This window comes from Calidris pugnax, unplaced genomic scaffold, assembly GCF_001431845.1.
Source record: "Calidris pugnax isolate Ruff unplaced genomic scaffold, ASM143184v1 scaffold212, whole genome shotgun sequence".
NCBI lineage: Eukaryota > Metazoa > Chordata > Aves > Charadriiformes > Scolopacidae > Calidris > Calidris pugnax.
The window spans coordinates 796831-816926 of NW_015091012.1; the positions used below are offsets into that span (position 1 = coordinate 796831).

The 20096-nt window shown below is 39.3% G+C and overlaps 1 protein-coding gene across 2 annotated transcripts in view; it reads right to left on the reverse strand.

Annotated features, from left to right (window-relative positions):
- AKAP7 (A-kinase anchoring protein 7) overlaps window positions 1-18616 on the reverse strand; it is a 123966-nt gene extending 105350 nt beyond the window's left edge. For both annotated transcript variants that reach the window (XM_014955653.1, XM_014955652.1), the window contains exons 1-4: window positions 18472-18616; window positions 16690-16835; window positions 12609-12745; window positions 5700-5860 (exon numbers count right to left, since the gene is read on the reverse strand). In XM_014955653.1, coding sequence (XP_014811139.1) covers window positions 5700-5860; window positions 12609-12745; window positions 16690-16835; window positions 18472-18577 — 550 coding nt within the window. In that variant the 5' untranslated portion in view covers window positions 18578-18616. The remainder of the gene's footprint in view (window positions 1-5699; window positions 5861-12608; window positions 12746-16689; window positions 16836-18471) is intronic.
- Between the last annotated feature and the right edge of the window lie 1480 nt (window positions 18617-20096).

The following is a 20096-nucleotide window of genomic DNA, read 5'->3' on the forward strand; positions in this document are numbered from 1 at the left end:
TTCTCATCCACGAGCACCCCCAAGCCCTTCTCCTCAGGGCTGCTCTCCAGCCATTCTCCACCCAACCTGGATTTGTGCGTGGGGTTGCCACCTCCCAGGTGCAGGACATTGTCTGGTTGAACATCATCATGTTTGCACAAGCCCACCTCTCCAGCCTGTCCAGGTCCCTCTAGATGGTATCCCTTCCCTCCAGCGTGTCGACTGCGCCACACAGCTTGGTGCCATTGGCAACCTTGCTGAAGGTGCTCTCTGTCCCACTGTCCATGTCTCCAACAAAGATGTTGAACAGCACTGGTCCCAGTACTGACCCCTGAGGAACACCACTTGTCACTGGCTTCTGGACATTGAACTGTTGACCACAACCCTTTAAGTGTGGCCATCCAGCCAGTTCCTTAGTGTACCTGGTGTAGGGGATGACTTTGTAGAGTAGGGTAGATGGTTGGACTCGATGATCCCAAGGGTCTCTTCCAACCTGAATGATTCTATGATTCTATGATTCTAAGAAGGTGGGCAGCAAAACTCGCTTTCCATTTCTCCCTCTCTAGTACCGACTGTCAGGAGAAACAATTTTGTAAGATTAGATGTCATTTTTAGAAAGCTGGTGTTAAAGGAAATGACTAGTTTGGTGTGCTACCCGTCTGGTGCAGTCCTATTAAAATATTATAATATAATGTATTAAAATATTCAAGTCAACAAATCAACATTTCTTAAAAACAAAGGGCCAAAAGCAAATGATAGAGTTATCTGCATAAACAAAAGAGTAACTTTTTCATTCATGAAATACAAGCTCCCTCTGATGGTGAGACCATAACGTGCATCATTCATCCATAAACCCAAAATCTGCAAATCCTGCAAGTTCACCTATTCACTTTTATCAGCTTCAAATACAAAATAAGTATTGAAATGAAAATCAAAGCCACACAATTCACTACCTTTTCAAAATTCACTAAGTACTTCAAATACTCTGCAGTGTAGCGAAGCACAAGAAATTAAAAGCTTTTTAAAAATCCCCGTGTCTACATTGCTTTTAGCTCACGGTGTCTAAAAAGACTTGGACAAAGAGTGATTAAAATCCTCCTCAAATTTCTGTCTTAACAGTTTCATGCTCTTCCTGGTAGATAATTAGATGCTGCTGATGTCTTCTCATGGATTGTTGGGAAATAACTAGTAAATCACAACAGAAAAATCCATATTAGCTCAGCTTTTCCTGAACTTTTGTCTCAAACCTACATTGACATTGTCATCACCAGACACGCACTTACCATGATAATGCTCTGCCACTTTCAGACATTATTGGTATAAAATAACATTTCCATAATTTATGGAACTAAATGGGCTCTTACAAGAAGCTGATTTAACTTCATATTGTTCTTGTTATCAATATTTCTCCTTCAGCTTCCACACAGAACACAAAATAACATATTAAGTCAAAATTCACCTTTGAGCGTAACAGAAATCAAACATAATCCTGAAGTAGCAGGATAATAAACTGAAATAAGGTCTTGCCAAACATCAAACCAGCTGCAGAAGGGATCCCACTTTACTGTTCCATGGACAACACCAAAATGATTAACTCCCTGCAGGCAATATAATATATATTTTTAATTTCTGCCAGCGTCAGTTTTAAAACTGCAGTTTTCTCCTTCCTGTGCTAGGAGCCAGAATAAACTGGTGACAATTGATCTCTGTCAAACACATAGAACCTCTCAGCAGGAGATACAAGAGCTGAGAGCAATCATCTCACCACAGATCCTGCCAACAGCAGCCCAGCAGAAAAGAGTTTCCAGTATTTCCTCTTGCAGGTGTCCCTCTAAAATTGTGTGTCCTATTCACAGAGCAGCAATAATGGGCATAATTTTGACATACAGCCTGTTTTGAATTAATATATGAAATGTCTTACAGAAAACAGACTCAGTGGCACATTTCTGCTAATATGATTCGTTACATTAGAAAGTATTAGAAAGTACTACCTGGTCTTTTCCCCAAAATGCAACACCTTCAGCAGGAGGTTGGGCCCTTAAAGGACTGGCTGCTAATGTTCACCTTTGAGTATAACAGAAACCAAACATAATCCTGAAGTAGCAAAACAATAATTCTGTAAGAAACTAAAATAAGGTCTTGCCAAAAATCAAACCAGCTGCAGAAGTGATCCCACTTGACTATTCCATGGACAACACCAAAATGATTAACTCCCTGCAGGCAATATAATATATATTTTTAATTTCTGCCAGCGTCAGTTTTAAAACTGCAGTTTTCTCCTTCCTGTGCTAGGAGCCAGAATAAACTGGTGACAACTGATCTCTGTCAAACACATAGAACCTCTCAGCAGGAGATACAAGAGCTGAGAGCAATCATCTCACCACAGATCCTGCCAACAGCAGCCCAGCAGAAAAGAGTTTCCAGTATTTCCTCTTGCAGGTGTCCCTCTAAAATTGTGTGTCCTATTCACAGAGCAGCAATAATGGGCATAATTTTGACATACAGCCTGTTTTGAATTAATATATGAAATGTCTTACAGAAAACAGACTCAGTGGCACATTTCTGCTAATATGATTCGTTACATTAGAAAGTATTAGAAAGTACTACCTGGTCTTTTCCCCAAAATGCAACACCTTCAGCAGGAGGTTGGGCCCTTAAAGGACTGGCTGCTAATGTTTTGTAAAAACTGCATAAAAACTAAACTGTGTTGCAATTAACTCTGTAATTCTGTAAAGGAATTATACATAGAATCATAGAATTGTCTGGGTTGGAAGGGACCTTTCAGATCATCGAGTCCAACCATCAACCCAACTCTGATAAAAACCATCACTAACCCATGTCTCTAAGCACTATGTCAACCTGGCTTTTAAATACCTCCAGGGATGGTGCCTCAACCACTGCCCTGGGCAGCCCATTCCAAGGCTTCATAACCCTTTTAGTTTCAAAATTTCTCCTAATATCCAATCTGAACCTCCCCTGGCTCAACTTGAGGCCATTTCCTCTTGTCCCATGGCCTGTTCCTTGGGAGACGAGATGTCCTCCAGCATCTGGAGTACCTCCTGCACCTCCTGAGGGGTCCACTGAGCTCAGTGTCTGCAGAGTATTCTCACTCCTCTCTCCAGCTGCACAGGTTTTCTCTCTTCACCCTTCTTAAAAGTGTTATCCCAGAGGTGCTACCCCCATCGCTGATGACCCCCAGCAGTGGGTCTGTCTTGGAGCTGGGTGACCTTGGCTCAATCTGGCATGGGGGAAGCTTCCAGGAGCTTCTTACAGAAGCCACCCCTGTAGCCCCCCCGCTACCAAACCCTTGCCACACAAACCCAATACAGATGTGTAGAATATCACTCATAACAAACTCCTTTATTTCTTGTAATCTAAAGATATTTGGCTCTCCGTGTCTAGCAACTTCAATTATTTTGGAGTTCTGAATAATTAACTAGAAACTTCTCAAAATCAAAAGTTACTGTCACTAACAGAAACCATTCATCTCCTTTCACAAAAGGAACTGAAATAGAACCAAGTTTATGAATTAGCTCACTGTTTATAGAACAGCAAAATAAAGTATTCTCTCACCTTTGAAAGAAATCTAAAGACAAACTCAAGAGTAAGGATGAGGACGCAAATAGTCCAAAGGACTGAAGAAGTATTTGGTAGATTCAATCTTGGAAATAATTATGGGATTATCTGACAACCAAAGCCTTCCTGGAATTGTAAGTACTGTTCAATTTCTACCACACTGAAGAGTAAAAATACTTCTCTATTGAGCGCTGCTTAAAATAATAAAGCATTGCCCAATAACAGCACAAGCACTTTGGTAAGCTGAAAAGCTCATGCTCTTCTATTCAATCTTTCCTTAAAAATTCAAGTTAAAAAATACTAAACATTTTCTTAAGGCACTTCAGAAATTAAATTGCTGCGTGACAGCAGCAGCCTCTGCCACTCTGCAAAATGTCCCATATGGGTTATTGCATTATTAAAAAATTGTGTGACCTCACATTCCTCAGAGCACAAAAGATAATTCATCAATACTGAAAAACTCTTTGAAATAAAAGAGTCTTTCCAAGGAATAGTTGGAATTGCCGGGATGGTTTCAAAGGACACCAATGGACTGCAGACAGTACTGTTCTCTGAGAAATTTTATTTAATTAATAGCTGTAAACAACATAGTTCAAGGACGGACTCACAGCCCGATCAAAATGTTGTTTTGGTGGAGGTACTAACTGCTGTTTCTCAGCTGGGATTTACACTCCTTTTAATTTTAAATTTTAAATCTTTTAATTTTAAAATTTTGGATTTTATCAGACTGGCAAAGGCAGCAGCCTGAGCTCCATCTTTAAAACAAAACTGAGAGTTTTGCTCTTGCAGCACACATGTGATTGCACATGAATTGTAGCATGTACCTGCCACATCTTTCAGTAACTTCCTAATTGCTAAAGGAAGGTAATTAACACTGAACAAGCCACAGGCTGGTTCCACAACTGCTCCAAAATAATATTTCAAGCTACAGCAGTCTGGAACCCAACTCTGTTGCTCTGGTAGATGAGTCATGTCCTTCTTTCTTCTGAATTCTGCTTATTCTCTGGGAGTGCAGAGAAAGGCCAGATTTTACTTTATACAGAAATGGAGCTACATATACAAAGTACATATATATACACATATATGTGTGTGTGTGCACTTCTGCACATGGGAGTGGTAACTTATCTGTGTGTGTGTGTATGCACTTCTGCACATGGGAGTGGTAACTTACAGTTAATTCACTGAGATTTCAAAGTGGTATTTGTATCATAAAGGAAACACAAAATGTACAGACTCCCCAGAGCACAGAAGAAGAAAGAATGTCCCTGTCTCAGAGCTCTAGGCAGCATGAGCACAAAGGAGAATCACAGAATCACATGGGGTTGGAAGGGACCTCTGGAGATCATCCAATCCTACCCCCTCTTAGAGCAGGTCCACCCAGAGCAGGTCCCACAGGAACGTGTCCAGGTGGGTTTGAATGTCTCCAGAGAAGGAGACTCCACCACCTCTCTGGGCAGCCTCTGCCAGGGCTCTGCCACCCTCACAGCAAAGAAGTTCCTCCTCATGTTGAGATGGAACTTCTTATGTTCCAGTTTGTGCCCATTCCCTCAAGCGATTCACATTCTGAGTGTCTTCTAAAAGAGCCCTCACATGCTTACAACTTTCAGTTCTATTCAACAAAATTTAAACTTTTCACTGAACCGACGCTGATTTTATAAACACTAGATGGCAGCGACAGGTCACAAACTCTCCAGAGAGTTTATGACATGTTCTGGTCCCCTCATCATCTTTGTAGCCCTAAGAGAGAAGTATGGAATTCTGCAAGTCAGGTAAAATTCACCAAAGATACAGTTCTTAAAGTCAATAAGTATAAAAATTGAAAGGGGTGTAAAGGGTGAAAGGGATCCACACAGTGCTTGGACCAGAACAAGGTAGGATGGAGTTTTCATATCCATCTACAAAGCTGCATTATGCTTTTTACATCTGCACTATGATTTTTACATATGCTAAATAAAAAGGTATCAGAAAACAGTGCTGCCTGTAATTCATTAATATCCTTTTGAACTGCACTGGGAAATTAATCACGTAGCCTTTGCAGGTGTTAAAGGTAAATGAATGTTGACTAAATTAGCACCAACTTATCTTTGTGCTCCATTCTCAGCCAAATGTCCATAAAGCACTTTAACTGGATGGAGAACTTGTACCTGCTATTTCCAGAAGTATAGTTTTGTGATCATTGTCTGCCAACTTCACGAATCCAACTTGATTTTGGAAGTGATCCGTTCCTTGAAAAGACAATTCCACCGTTTTTCCTTTCAGGAGATCTTCTACAAAATCCTTGCTGTCTGAAAGAGCATCAGCTGCTCTGTCAAGAGGAAAGAAAGTATCTATGTAAAAGTCAAATACATTTAATACTGTTCACATTGCTATTAATCGTTCCATCCAAAAATGTCAGCAAGATTTGTTAGTATCAATTTATTATCTACTGAGGTGCTTTTGCACTGCTTCCTACCCATGCACTCAGTATTGTTATTACCATTATCTAAAGGCAGATTGGTTCATATTCATACACTGCTCTAAATCCACAGAAATAACAAGGCAGATCTAACAGCAGTTCCTCAAAAGAGCTGCTCTCTGTCCTTACGGTGAGGAGATCTTCAGATGATGGTGTCTCTATCACTCTGTGCATCCCATTTAAATAAGATGCTGATTCAGAAGCTTTTGGTTTTCCCTTCTTAAATTAATTCACTCTTTTTCACCTCCTGATAGCTCAGGTGAACACTTTAAGATTCTGCTTCATTCCAAGTTACTACAGTGTGGTACTCAGTATCATAAACAGAGCTTAGTGACTACGTGTGTAATGATACAATTAAATGGGAATTACTATTAAGCTCATGCAGAACTGTTATTAAAAGAAGTACTATCTAAATTGATACTTTCTTTAAGAGATAAGTAGGGTGCACACATGATCTACATCTAACCTAAACAGGAAAAAATCTGGTAACCTTTTAATAATCATTTTCATTAGCCACATTAAGTGCATGTGCATGAAATACTTCTTTCGACCTGCACTTGAAGCGATTCACATTCTGAGTGTCTTCTAAAAGAGCCCTCACATGCTTACAACTTTCAGTTCTATTCAACAAAATTTAAACTTTTCACTGAACCGACGCTGATTTTATAAACACTAGATGGCAGCGACAGGTCACAAACTCTCCAGAGAGTTTATTTTCCTTTTTTCTGTCCCAGTTGGACCAAAGCCATCACAACAGTTTTCTAAAGCAGGCTAAATTATACTCTTTAAGCCTGTACACTTACAAACAACCCTACACATGCTTTCATTGTGGGTCACAAGGTGGACTCTTGATGAGAATTGTTGATTTAACTGAAACATCAGCCAGATTAAGGAAGATGTTGATGACATGACAAAATATCCTTGAGTGATATAGTCCTCCCATGATTTTTTTTTTTATTGGGCTTAAATCTACAACCTAGAAGTACTTAGGCTGAGATAGTTGAGGGTGTCCATCCTGGAGAAGAGAAGGCTCCGGAGAGACCTTAGAGCCCCTTCCAGTCCCTAAAGGGGCTCCAGGAGAGATGGGGAGGGACTCTTGATCAGGGACAAGAGCCATAGGATGAGGATTAAGAGTTTTAAACTGAAAGAGGGGAGATTTAGATGAGATATTAGGAAGAAATTCTTGGCTGTGAGGGTGGTGAGAGCCTAGCCCAGGTTGCCCAGAGAAGCTGTGGCTGCCCCATCCCTGGAGGGGTTCAAGGCCAGGCTGGATGGGGCTTGGAGCAACCTGGTCTGGTGGGAGGTGTCCCTGCCCAGGGCAGGGGGTTAGAACTGGATGATCTTTAAGGTCCCTTCCAACCCAAACCATTCCATGAATCTGCTTTAGCTCCTCTATAACCACTTTAAACAACAACACCGTTACTTGGTCCTTGGCAAAGATATTTTTTATCCTTGAGCACTGTCTCTGCCACTGACCTACTCTCTATCACCATAAGACAAGCCTGTTCCTACATCTTCATTATGTTGTTGTACTTAATTCCTTTCAAAAAGACCATCTAATGCCAATTGTACCTGTCAGATTACTTCACAGGTAATTCCTTGAGCATTGTCACTGCCACTGACCTACCCTTCTATCACCATAAGACAAGCCTGTTTCTACATCTTCATTATGTTGTTGTACTTCAATTCCTTTCAAAAAGACCATCTAATGCCAATTGTACCTGTCAGATTACTTCACAGGTAATCATGAGTAGATTTATTTACCAATGTGAACACGAAAATTGTTCCAAAACAAGTACAGATATTCCAATTTTTAAGTAGTCTCTGGATTTTTTGCAGCTGAGAACTAGTACACAGAAAGTCATGGAAAGCTCTGTTCACCAGCTAAACATTCTAGAATATTTCATATTTTCATATTCTATCAGTCACTTTATAACGTCTAACAATTGCTTTGTAAGAATAATGCACAAGGACAAATATTTCCACTGAAGTCAGTAATACCACAGTATTACTTTCTTGTTATTCTCCACCAAATTGTATTTAAGATGACAAACAGCAGTTACAGTCAGTGCAAACAAGCCACAGGGACAAGAAAACACTTTACAAGTGTTTTGCTCCAAAGTGGAGAAAGGAAATATATAAAAAAAAGCATTAACTTTCTTGTTATTCTCCACCAAATTGTAATTAAGATAACAAACAGTCAGTGCAAACAAGCTACAGGGACAACAAAACACTTTACAAGTGTTTTGCTCCAAAGTGGAGAAAGGAAATATATAAAAAAAAGCATTAAGTAGTATATCCTAAATATCCTTCTATAATCCTATAGGATTATTGAAGCAGTGCCTGTTTGTTTTTTTCTGTATTGTTGGAATGTAAGTATTAAAGCCCTTAAAATTGGCATTAAGTAGTATATCCTAAGTATACTTCTATAATCCTGTAGGATTATAGAAGCAGTGCCTGGTTTTTTTTTTTTTCTGTATTGGTGGAATGTAAGTATTAAAGCCCTTAAAATTGATGTAGTTTCTTTTTAGGAATTTCTGAATTGTTAATTTGGATTTCCTGTTAGAAAAAGCAACCTCACAAAAAAACGCCCAAACTGAATCCTTTCAGCTCTCATCTAATGACAAGGTCAGACTCACAGAGCCTTTTACAAATAACAAGCAAGAAGAGGTTGACACTGGAGTCTGGTGACAAAGGCATCCTGATTTGTGGTACCCAAATCTCTAAAAACGCCCAAACTGAAAGGTCAGACTCACAGAGTCTTTTACAAATAACAAGCAAGAAGAGGTTGACACTGGAGTCTGGTAACAAAGGCAGCCTGATTTGTGGTACCCAGTCCCATGCCCACACACACAGGGACCAGGAGGAGTGCTGCATGACTCCTGCTCCCTTAGTTTTTGGTTTCCAAAACCTCACATTTCATATAGTCCCACAAAAAGAGATGTAAAGTGCACTCCTGAAGGGTAGAGAACCACCAATCCGTCAGGAAACTCCCATGGGTATTGCTGGTCTAGATTCTTTTAGAAAGAGGGGCAGAGAGCACAGATCTTCCATTTTTGGGGTAAAAGCTTTGTAAATACCATACAAAGGGTTTGTGCTGAACTGACTGTCACATTAGCACATTCTTATTACACCTTTTGACTTCAAATAGCATCCAACACATTTCATTTTTGTATAGGCAATGGCATTATTGTGCAAACACAGCAGAAAAACTGCAGGGATCTAAATTAAAGGATCCAAACCTAAGGATCTGTGAACTATTTGATGCTGTCTGAGGGATTACCCTCTCCCTACATTACACACAGGTCCTTTTGCCAGCCTGGATCTTGCTTTCTTCCTGTGAACCTGGTATCAAAAATCGGTGAAGCAAAGACAGGAAGGAAAAGTCAACTTTTTTAGTCTCCCAGAAGATTAAACATAAAACATCAGTTATAAAAATTAAAAAAAAAAATTAAAAAATCCCATATAATAGCAAATACCTGGAAACAGCTGAGCTAGATACCTGTAGGAGGCATCTGGGCAGGGAAGGGGTGAGTCACTGGGGAAGCTCTGCTGACTAGAGAGCAGCTCCTGGGTGCCTGGAGCGGGGAGTTCTGCTGGGAGAGGCAGAGAAGAACCCCGTGAGTACGTGTGTGGGTGGCAGTCAGACCAGGAGAGGTGGGAAGGAGCTCCAGGAGGAGCAGAAGATACTGAACTTGGGAACATTTGGTTTTGATACACAGTTTAGGACTCTAAAACATTCACAAGGAGGCATGCTTGCCTTTCAGATAGCCTCTCACAATCCCTGTTTTTAAAAGTTCATGGTTCAAACCCTTTTAAAAAAACCTCACCCACGCAGTCAGTGCTTGTTCTCACCCATTTTCACGTGCTACCCCAGTTTGCCCATCAGCCAGGGCAGCAGGACACTGGTGTGACCACTCCAGGAGACAGAAGGCACAGGGAGCAGATCCAATGTCCTCTGCTTTCCCTTCTACTCCCTGTTCCTGGATGTCTCTCACCCTCTACATCAGGTGTAGGAGACCCTCCCAGGAGAGGGGAGAGCACAGAGGCCCCAAGGATACAGCATTAGAGGAAAGAAGTAGGAAAAACAAGCAGGGCAATTGCTTTAGATATCCTGATATCTCATTATTTTTAGGTGTGTTAAATGTTTTTAGCCAAAATACTTCTACTTATCACAAGTATGCCTGTGACTAGCAAATGATTCCTGTATTCTGTCTTGAATTTTTACTTCCTTGTGAGCAATCTGCACTTTAACAGCCAAACCTTCCAGGGGATAAAATTATTCAACACAAACTTATTAGATACATTATTTTGTAACTGTACTACCATACCCTAACCTCAGCCCAATCCCTAACCCAAACCCTAGCCCACTGAACCTATTTATTATTTGATCAAGATAATTCATGGACCACATGCCTGCTAACACTGCAGAAAAAAACACGTTTTAGTATATTTTATTTATATATTTATATAAATATATAAATAATATATTTATATATTTTAGATATTTATTTAAAATATATAATATATATATATGAAATATATATATATTATATATATATGACAGAGGGTTGCTGAAAGAACTTATCTGGGGGAGGTGAAACTCTGAGGCTTCTCTTTCACAGAATTACAAGGACCTGATGATGTTTGATTCATTAGCAATTTGGTAGCAAATTGACACATGAGCACTGGAGAATTCCCAGACATCCCTCTAAAGCCAGTCAGCCATTTATCAGCATTCTGGGTGATATTCTGTTAAAGTTATCAAAATGTTTGCAATCTCAATTCTGCCATTACAACATGCAAACATAGAAACATCTCACATGCAGGCCATCGGGCACCGCAGCTAAACAGGAATTGTTGGGGAAGTCTGTGTAAAGGACTACAAAATACAACATGTGTTTTCATTTCAAGCCAAAATTAAAGCTGGACATGCTAATTATTATTCTGAGCCTTCATAAATGGCAGCTGTAGAGACGGGCTTAAAAATCTCACCATCTTCCTATTAACCACTGAACTTGTACATTAAAGTAGGCTTATCCGGTAGCAGTACAGCAGGTGATAAACAGCAAAAAACACTAAAAATCTGCATTTTTATAAAGTAGTCACATCTAACACTTAGACACATGACATCATCGTATAATACATACACCTTTCCACACCTTTCCTACCTTTTATAGGATCAAAAAAATCAGCTGTATCATTGAAGCAACATAAAAAATATACGCCTGATAATGCCTAAGAGCCACCTTTCTTTTAGAGTACTTAAATAAATAAGTACTTAAACAGAGTACTTTAGAGTACTTAAATAAAAATAAAATATAAATAATATAAATATAAATAATATAAATAATATAAATAGAGTACTTTAAGGTACTTAAATAAAAAAGCCAAACTGCAACTGCATGAGGCATTAGCTTGGAAGTAATGTTTATTTATTAAAGTCTTTCAGTGACAATTACTAATTTGTCTTATAAATTTGCTAAGCTACGACATTCTGAAAATTCCCCTGTTAATCTGTTCCTGTGTAAATGTTTGCAATCTCAATTCTGCCATTACAACATGCAAACATAGAAACATCTCACATGCAGGCCATCGGGCACCGCAGCTAAACAGGAATTGTTGGGGAAGTCTGTGTAAAGGACTACAAAATACAACATGTGTTTTCATTTCAAGCCAAAATTAAAGCTGGACATGCTAATTATTATTCTGAGCCTTCATAAATGGCAGCTGTAGAGACGGGCTTAAAAATCTCACCATCTTCCTATTAACCACTGAACTTGTACATTAAAGTAGGCTTATCCGGTAGCAGTACAGCAGGTGATAAACAGCAAAAAACACTAAAAATCTGCATTTTTATAAAGTAGTCACATCTAACACTTAGACACATGACATCATCGTATAATACATACACCTTTCCACACCTTTCCTACCTTTTATAGGATCAAAAAAATCAGCTGTATCATTGAAGCAACATAAAAAATATACGCCTGATAATGCCTAAGAGCCACCTTTCTTTTAGAGTACTTAAATAAATAAGTACTTAAACAGAGTACTTTAGAGTACTTAAATAAAAATAAAATATAAATAATATAAATATAAATAATATAAATAATATAAATAGAGTACTTTAAGGTACTTAAATAAAAAAGCCAAACTGCAACTGCATGAGGCATTAGCTTGGAAGTAATGTTTATTTATTAAAGTCTTTCAGTGACAATTACTAATTTGTCTTATAAATTTGCTAAGCTACGACATTCTGAAAATTCCCCTGTTAATCTGTTCCTGTGTCCCCTGTATCAAAACATTGCCTTAAAATAATTACTTCATGAAGCATGAGATTTGTGCACGCAAGTTCAGCACACGGTATGAAAAATGCAAGGGGAAAAAAACATTCTTTATTCAGAGCTCATGACATGCCATAAATTATGAAAATGGCTACTATGAAGATTAAGAACAACATGAATTAAATATTTAGTAACCCCAGTAATTTAGGGCTGACAAAAAAACTAAGCATCAGTTACTCCTCCTAGTCTTTTTATTGAGTCCTCCAGCTTCTAGACACTTGTATATACTTAGTTGAACGCCAAATACCTACGTGCTAATTTCTTCTTCGTTGGATAAATGCATCACAAACATGGTGACGTGCAACGAGCCAGAGCCAACCATGGCTTTGGAAAGTCTTTGGTCCTTCTGTAGGATTGCATCTTGGAGAGCCTGGACGTTGTGGGTGATCTGGGAAGAAGGACAGACACAAGACAACAATTAGCCATTACAATTACTGTATCCCATCACGGGAGCAAACTGGAAAGCACACAGATTGAAATCAAATGTTTATGTAAAAAGCACCGTAGCAGAAGGAAGTTTTATCCTCTGATAAGCTGTGTTAATTGACCTGAGTGGTACAAAGTGGGTGCTAATGGAGTGATTAATAAATCACTGGACACTCCCCATCACATCTGAATAGGAGTTCCCTTCCAGAAGTATGATAAATTCCTGGAGTGGATTAAGATCTTCCCTTCTTCTTCTTCAAGGACTTCCTCTGCCCACTTTGCTAAACTGGAATGTTGCTACACACAGACAAGTGTCTGGAACGACACAATCACAGAATTATCATTCTGTGACTCAGAATTATCTGAATTCACAGAATTATTATTCTGTGATCCAGAATTATCATTCTGGGGCTGGAAGGGACCTCTGGAGATCATCCAGTCCAACCCCAAAGGAGGAGATCTTTGCAGGATTGGGCACTCACAAAACAGGAAGATTGAGTAAATAATTTGTAGAGATATCCAATTTACAATCCTGTTTATACCGTCCACCAGACACTACGTACTCTCCTCAAACATATTTTAATGATTTTCCATGTATGTACACAGTTCTAACTTCATCAGTCTCTCCCTTTAAAATTATTTGAATTACATTTTCTTCATTGAAAAATATGTGTATGGTTATACATGATTTATAAATTGTATCCAAAATGTTTACTGTGCTTGCCATTACGATAGTTTTGTTGTAGTGATTCATAAAAAAAACAGCACCAAAACACAGAAAAAAACCCTCAAAAACCTGCAACAATTTCTGAATATGTTAGTGGAAGTTAAATCAAATCCAATAACCTTGACCATCTGACAAAATGAGTTATATTCATAAAGCATGGTAAGCAAAGACATCACAGACACGTCAGCTCTGGTGTATAAAATCTAAAAGAAGCTTGTAGAAGACTTCAATTTGATTTTTTTATTATTTTTTTACTTGAAACTCAGTGCTGAATGCTTCACAAACATACTGTACATATTCACTTCTATAGCATAAGCACAAGTAGCTCTTAGGTTTTAAAAAAAACCCAAGCCTTGCTATATTTTGGTAGCTCTGTTAATCATAAAGAACACATAAATTTCCTGAAAAACCACAATCTAATGGGAATGGTCAGCAGTTTCCAGACCAAATTCCTTCAGATGAGTTTTGCCATGCAGGAGTCTCACCTCATGTGCCACAGACACCTAATAGGGCTGAATAAATAAAACCAAATTAAAATTATAACTGAAAGGAGGGTGGGGAGGAGGAAGGAAGGTAAGAAAAAGGTGCTCTGGCATCTACAAAACCCCCAGTGCCTCAGGTAGGGTAAGACATAAAGAAAACTGCACCAATTTTGCTCATAAATCAAAAAGAAGACCATCTTCCTTCCTCTGTCAGAACTGAAATTATCCTGGATAAATAACACTTCTATTGTCTCAGATGTAGGAGAAATTTAACCAACCAATTTTTTTTTTTAAAGCAAAAAACTGATAAGCATATGCCCTGATAATTACAAAGTATTGACTACATAATTATTTAATTTTATAAACTAAAGCAAATGTAATTACCCCTATAAAAAAAAACCAAAACAAACCTAAACAAAGCAAACGTCAGAAGTTAAATCATCCATCATATGAATTACAATTTTATTCCATTTTCAACTCTTGCTTCTAAATTTAATTTGCACCTGAGAGCTGGCAAAAAAAAACATAAGCAAAAAACAGATAAGCATATGCTCTGATAATTACCATGTATTGACTGCGTAATTATTTAAGTTTATAAACTAAAGCAAATGCAGTTACCCCTTTAAAAAAACAAAAAAAAAACCCAAACAAAACAAACGTCAAAAGTTAAATCATCCATCATATGAATTACAATTTTATTCCATTTTGAACTCTTGCTTCTAAATTTAATTTGCACCTGAGAGCTGGCAAAAAAAAACAAACAACAAACTAATTAACAACATCCCTTTGGAATAGGACTAATAGTTTCAGAGACAAGCTATTGCTGAACCCACCAGAAAAATATGAAATAACCTGCCTTTTTGATAAAGGCAAAAAAGAAACAAGAGTGAGACTGATTTCAAGCTCTCCTCTCCCATTACCTGGAAGATGTTATTCTGAAGAGTAATAAAATAACTTAGTTTTGCTTATTGCAAGGAAACCACTAGTAAATGAATATAAAGCCTGGAAGCTTCAAATGTTTAACAGCTTAAATATAACCAAGACCTTGAAAGGTGAACCTACCAAGTGATAACTTTAAAGTTACCAGAAACAGATACAATAATATGGATAATCACCCATGTAACTATTTTTGCACAAAAAATAATACAAAGTTCAATAGAAATTGAAAAACAAAGAAGACTGAGAGTGATTTCAAGCTCTCCTCTCCCATTACTTGGAAGATGTTATTCTGAAGAGTAATAAAATAACTTAGTTTTGCTTATTGTAAGGAAACCACTAGTAAGTGAAAATAAAGCCTGGAAGCTTTAAAGGTTTAACAGCTTAAATATAACCAAGACCTTGAAGGGTGAACATACCAAGTGATAAGTTAAAAAAGTTACCAGAAACGGATACAATAATATGGATAATCACCCATGTAACTATTTTTGCACAAACAATAATGCAAAGTTCAATAGAAATTCAAAACTAATGGAACACCGCATTTTATTCATGAAGATGCAAAACACAATTAAAATGAAAACAGGGAAAATATTCAGTTTCCAAGAGGAACAGGGGGTGAACATACCAAGTGATAAGTTAAAAAAGTTACCAGAAACGGATACAATAATATGGATAATCACCCATGTAACTATTTTTGCACAAACAATAATGCAAAGTTCAATAGAAATTCAAAACTAATGGAACACCGCATTTTATTCATGAAGATGCAAAACACAATTAAAATGAAAACAGGGAAAATATTCAGTTTCCAAGAGGAACAGGTCATTAAATTTTCCAGAAATATCCCTTATTACAATATGGTTGTCTGTGTAAAGCTTAAAATTCTATATAATATACGAAGAAAGAGAACTCATGCCCAAAAAGCTTCACTGGAATTAAATCAGACCCTCAAACAAAAAGAAAGGTCTCTTGTTACTAACTGAAATACTTCCAGTAATTACCAGATTCCCTCTGGCTATCGAGAAACCAGGTGTCTTAACTCTAAATTTTGGCTAATCTTGCCTCTACAAATTCCAACGTGTATTTTCTACTTTCAGAACAACCCTACGTCTAAGGCAAGTATAAACAAAACTTTCTAGCAAAGTCCTGGAATTCCCAAACACTCTGAGATTTAATAAAGCTGTTCCTTTAGCTCTGTAAATGATGCAAGACACAAAAGGTGACCTGAGACACCCCACAGCGTGTAAGAAATCACCCCCATTCACATCATAACTACAAAAAAATACAGTTTCTAAAAGAGCCCTCTGCACTTCTTGAATCCATTTGAAAAACCTAGTTAACACAGCAACAGATCCAAATTTAAATTCCCCTCTATAAGGAGAGCTAAAAATATTGCTAGGGATTTTCTTATTAAATTAAACAGGGATGTCTCTCTTCCTTATTCTCAAAATAAGCAACACTGGACTAGTACAGAGGGGAAATTTAAGCCAGCTTCAGTCAAAATAACGTGAAATCCACAGGACTGACAAACTGAATCAAAGGATAAATATCTTTCCTCTAATATTCTCCAGATAAAAAATTTTATTCACAAAAATGTTACATAACAGAAAGTTACTCTTTGAATAGGTTGATAATATCCTTCAAAAATACCCCCCAAAAATTGATTTTGCTCAAGATCCAACACTGTTCTTCTTATAAACACATACAGCTGTTGAAGTAATTCTGGTTATACCAAATTAGTATAATAAAGAGTATCACCTTTGGATTAGTAATTGGAAGAGAAATGAAGTAATTCGGCTGATATTGTTTATTCTTTTTCTTCTTTCTCTCGCTGCCTTCTTCAGTTTCTCTTCCAGTAGTCCTCTTCCTTTTTGTTTTCATATTTATTTCAGGAGTTGCACACACTGAAGAGAAAAAAAAGATTACTTTCAGCAAACAGACAAATGAAAACAAAGACGTTGGTGGAAAAGGACCTGGGGGTGTTGGTGGCCTGTGGGCTGAACAGGAGCCAGCAGTGTGCCCAGGTGGCCAAGGTGGCCAACAGCATCCTGGCCTGTGTCAGGAACAGCGTGGGCAGTATAGAATCATAGAATCACAGAATCATAGAATCATTGAGGTTGGAAGAGACCCTTGGGATCATCGAGTCCAACCATCTCCCCTACTCTACAAAGTCCTCCCCTACACCATGTCCCTCAGTACCCCATCTAAACGGCCCTTAAACACAGCCAGGGATGGGGACTCAACCACCTCCCTGGGCAGCCTGTTCCAATGCCCGACCACTCTTTGGGTGAAAAATTCCTTCCTAATGTTCAATCTAAACCCACCCTGTTGGAGCTTGAAGCCGTTCCTTCTCGTTCTATTGTTAATTACCTGTGAGAAGAGACCAGCACCAACCTCTCTACAGTGTCCTTTCAAGTAGTTGTAGAGAGTGATGAGGTCTCCCCTCAGCCTCCTCTTCCTCATACTAAACAGCCCCAGCTCCTTCAGCCGCTCTTCATATGATTTGTCTTCTAGGCCCTTCACTAGTTTCGTTGCCCTCCTCTGCACTCGCTCCAGCACCTCGATATAGTCCCAGTAGGACTTGGGAGGGGATCATCCCCCTGTGCTGGGCACTGGGGAGGCCCCACCTCGAGGGCTGTGTCCAGTTTTGGGCCCCTCACCACAAAAAAGACATTGAGGGGCTGGAGGGGTTCCAGAGAAGGGCAACGGAGCTGGGGAGGGGTCTGGAGCACAAGTCTGGTGAGGAGCGGCTGAGGGAGCTGGGGGTGCTCAGCCTGGAGAAAAGGAGGCTGAGGGGAGACCTTCTGGCTCTCTCCAACTCCCTGAAAGGAGGGTGTAGCCAGGGGGGGTCGGTCTCTTCTCCCAAGGAACAGGCCATGGGACAAGAGGAAATGGCCTCAAGTTGCACCAGGGGAGGTTCAGATTGGATATTGGGAAAAAATTTCAAGAAGAAAATTTAATCCAAGCCAGATCTACTCTCTACCTCCTCCTTTCCCAAAGACCCCTTCCAACATAGCGAAAGAAAAGTGCGTCTCCTCAATTCTTCCTTAAATTATTCTTCTCCCAGCTTATTTCCTAAAGACTTTGCAGACCCTCTTCCACCACAAGGCCTGATAAGCTGAGCAGGCTGCAGACATCACCTGCCCAATTAGAAGTGCACTAATGATGGGAGTTAGTCCCATCTAGCCCTATGCTGGGAATACACATACTGGAAGACAGGTCATAAAAGCCACCAGGTGAGCAGCTCATACACAGTGATGTGAATTGGCATAAGAAATGTCTTTACTCTGTGACTCACTGCTGCAATGGATCACAAAATGGTAAATTTTTAATATATATTTTTAATATATAATAATATTCAGTATTTGCAGAACTGAATACCCATAACAGAGGTTCTGGACTAGACCCTGTTCACAGGGAGACCCTGTTCCACATGCCCACCTGCACAGACCAAGCAGCAGGACCAAGAACTGAGTGTGTGACATGTCTCTGCTTCCACACTATTTCCACCAACAAATTCCTTCTTCAATATCTACTTACTAACAAATTCCTCTTCGATATCGGTGTCGACAAACGGCATTTCCACCATCAGAGATTCCACCGAATCAGCAGGAAATGGCTCTTTTCCCTGGTGGGTCCTTTCCATACTCTCTTCCGAGATTTTCTTTTGCTGTACATTTTCCAGCCCATCTGCAACACATTTAAAGCAACTGGGTGTTAGTTTTTGACATAAACAGCTAAGAGACATTATACACGAGCAATACAGCAAGTATACACTTCTCTAATTATCCGCAAATGAGTATTGACATGTAACTCCCCTGAGAATGTTGCTCTGCTTCCGTGTCAACATATCAGCAAAAACACTTTAACACTTTATGTGGAACAGCAAAAAAACAAAGGTCAGCCTTCTGTGTTTAATAACTTATGGGCTTGTTTGGTTCTAAGTAAATGCAGGTACATGAAAAGAAAAAGGGGGATACTTAAAACCAAGAATAAAAAAAAATAGAAGTCTTCAGCCATCATGTAACGTTGACTTTAGATAACACACAAAATTCAGCACAGACAGACACTGGCAAATTAATTCTGATATAAACACACTGGAAAAATACTGTGTCCAGTTCTAGGCTCCCCAGTTCAAGAAGGACAGGGAACTGCTGGGGAGGGTACAGCAGAGGGCTACAAAGATGATGGGGGGACTAGAACATCTCTCTGATGAGGAAAGGCTGAGGGACTTGGGGCTTTTTAGTCTGGAGAAGAGAAGGCTGAGGGGGGATCTGATCAACGCCTATAAATACTGAAAGGGTGGGTGTCAGGAGGATGGGGCCTTTTTTCAGTGGTGCCCAGGGACAGGACAAGAGGGAATGGGCACAAACTTGAACATAAGAAGTTCCACCTAAACATGAGGAGGAACCTCTTTCCTGTGAGGGTGGCAGAGCCCTGGAAGAGGCTGCCCAGAGAGGTGGTGGAGTCTCCTTCTCTGGAGACATTCAAACCCACCTGGACACATTCCTGTGGGACCTGCTCTGGGTGGACCTGCTCTGGCAAGGGGTTGGACTAGATGATCTCCAGAGGTCCCTTCCAACCCCATAGCATTCTGTGACTCTGTGAAATCAGGCACAAAGGAGCAGGAAGGGAATCCCACCGTTCCAGATATAACAGAGAGGTCACAGCTGAGTACGTCAATCAGGAATGAGACGATTATTCGTCCCCTGCATCTCCCACACAGTAGAACACGTAACTGACAGCAGTGACACGAACTTCTGGTTCTAAAAACTGATTTTTAGTGTTTAAGCTAAAGAAGAAATCAATATATATCAAAACTCATCTTGCATGTATAAAGCGATACATGAAGTTCTATCTCAAGAGTAACACCACAATGACAGAACAATCTCCAGTAACAACAACTTTTTAAAAAATGTCGTTTTCCCCAAGAGTACTAACGAAGCATGAGTCATTTCCTTATGTCTGCTTCATGTTTCTGCATCAGCAAACTCTAATATTTGCGTGTTAACTTATACCTTAAAAAATGGAAAAGTAAAACCTTCTCTAGCAGTGAAAACCACGCATGCCAGCAGGCACCCAACAGTATCCTCTTGGGACAACTCCACAATGGGATTACTGTCGTGGAAGCAGCCTGATGTCGGAATTGCAGTTTATCCAGGGCC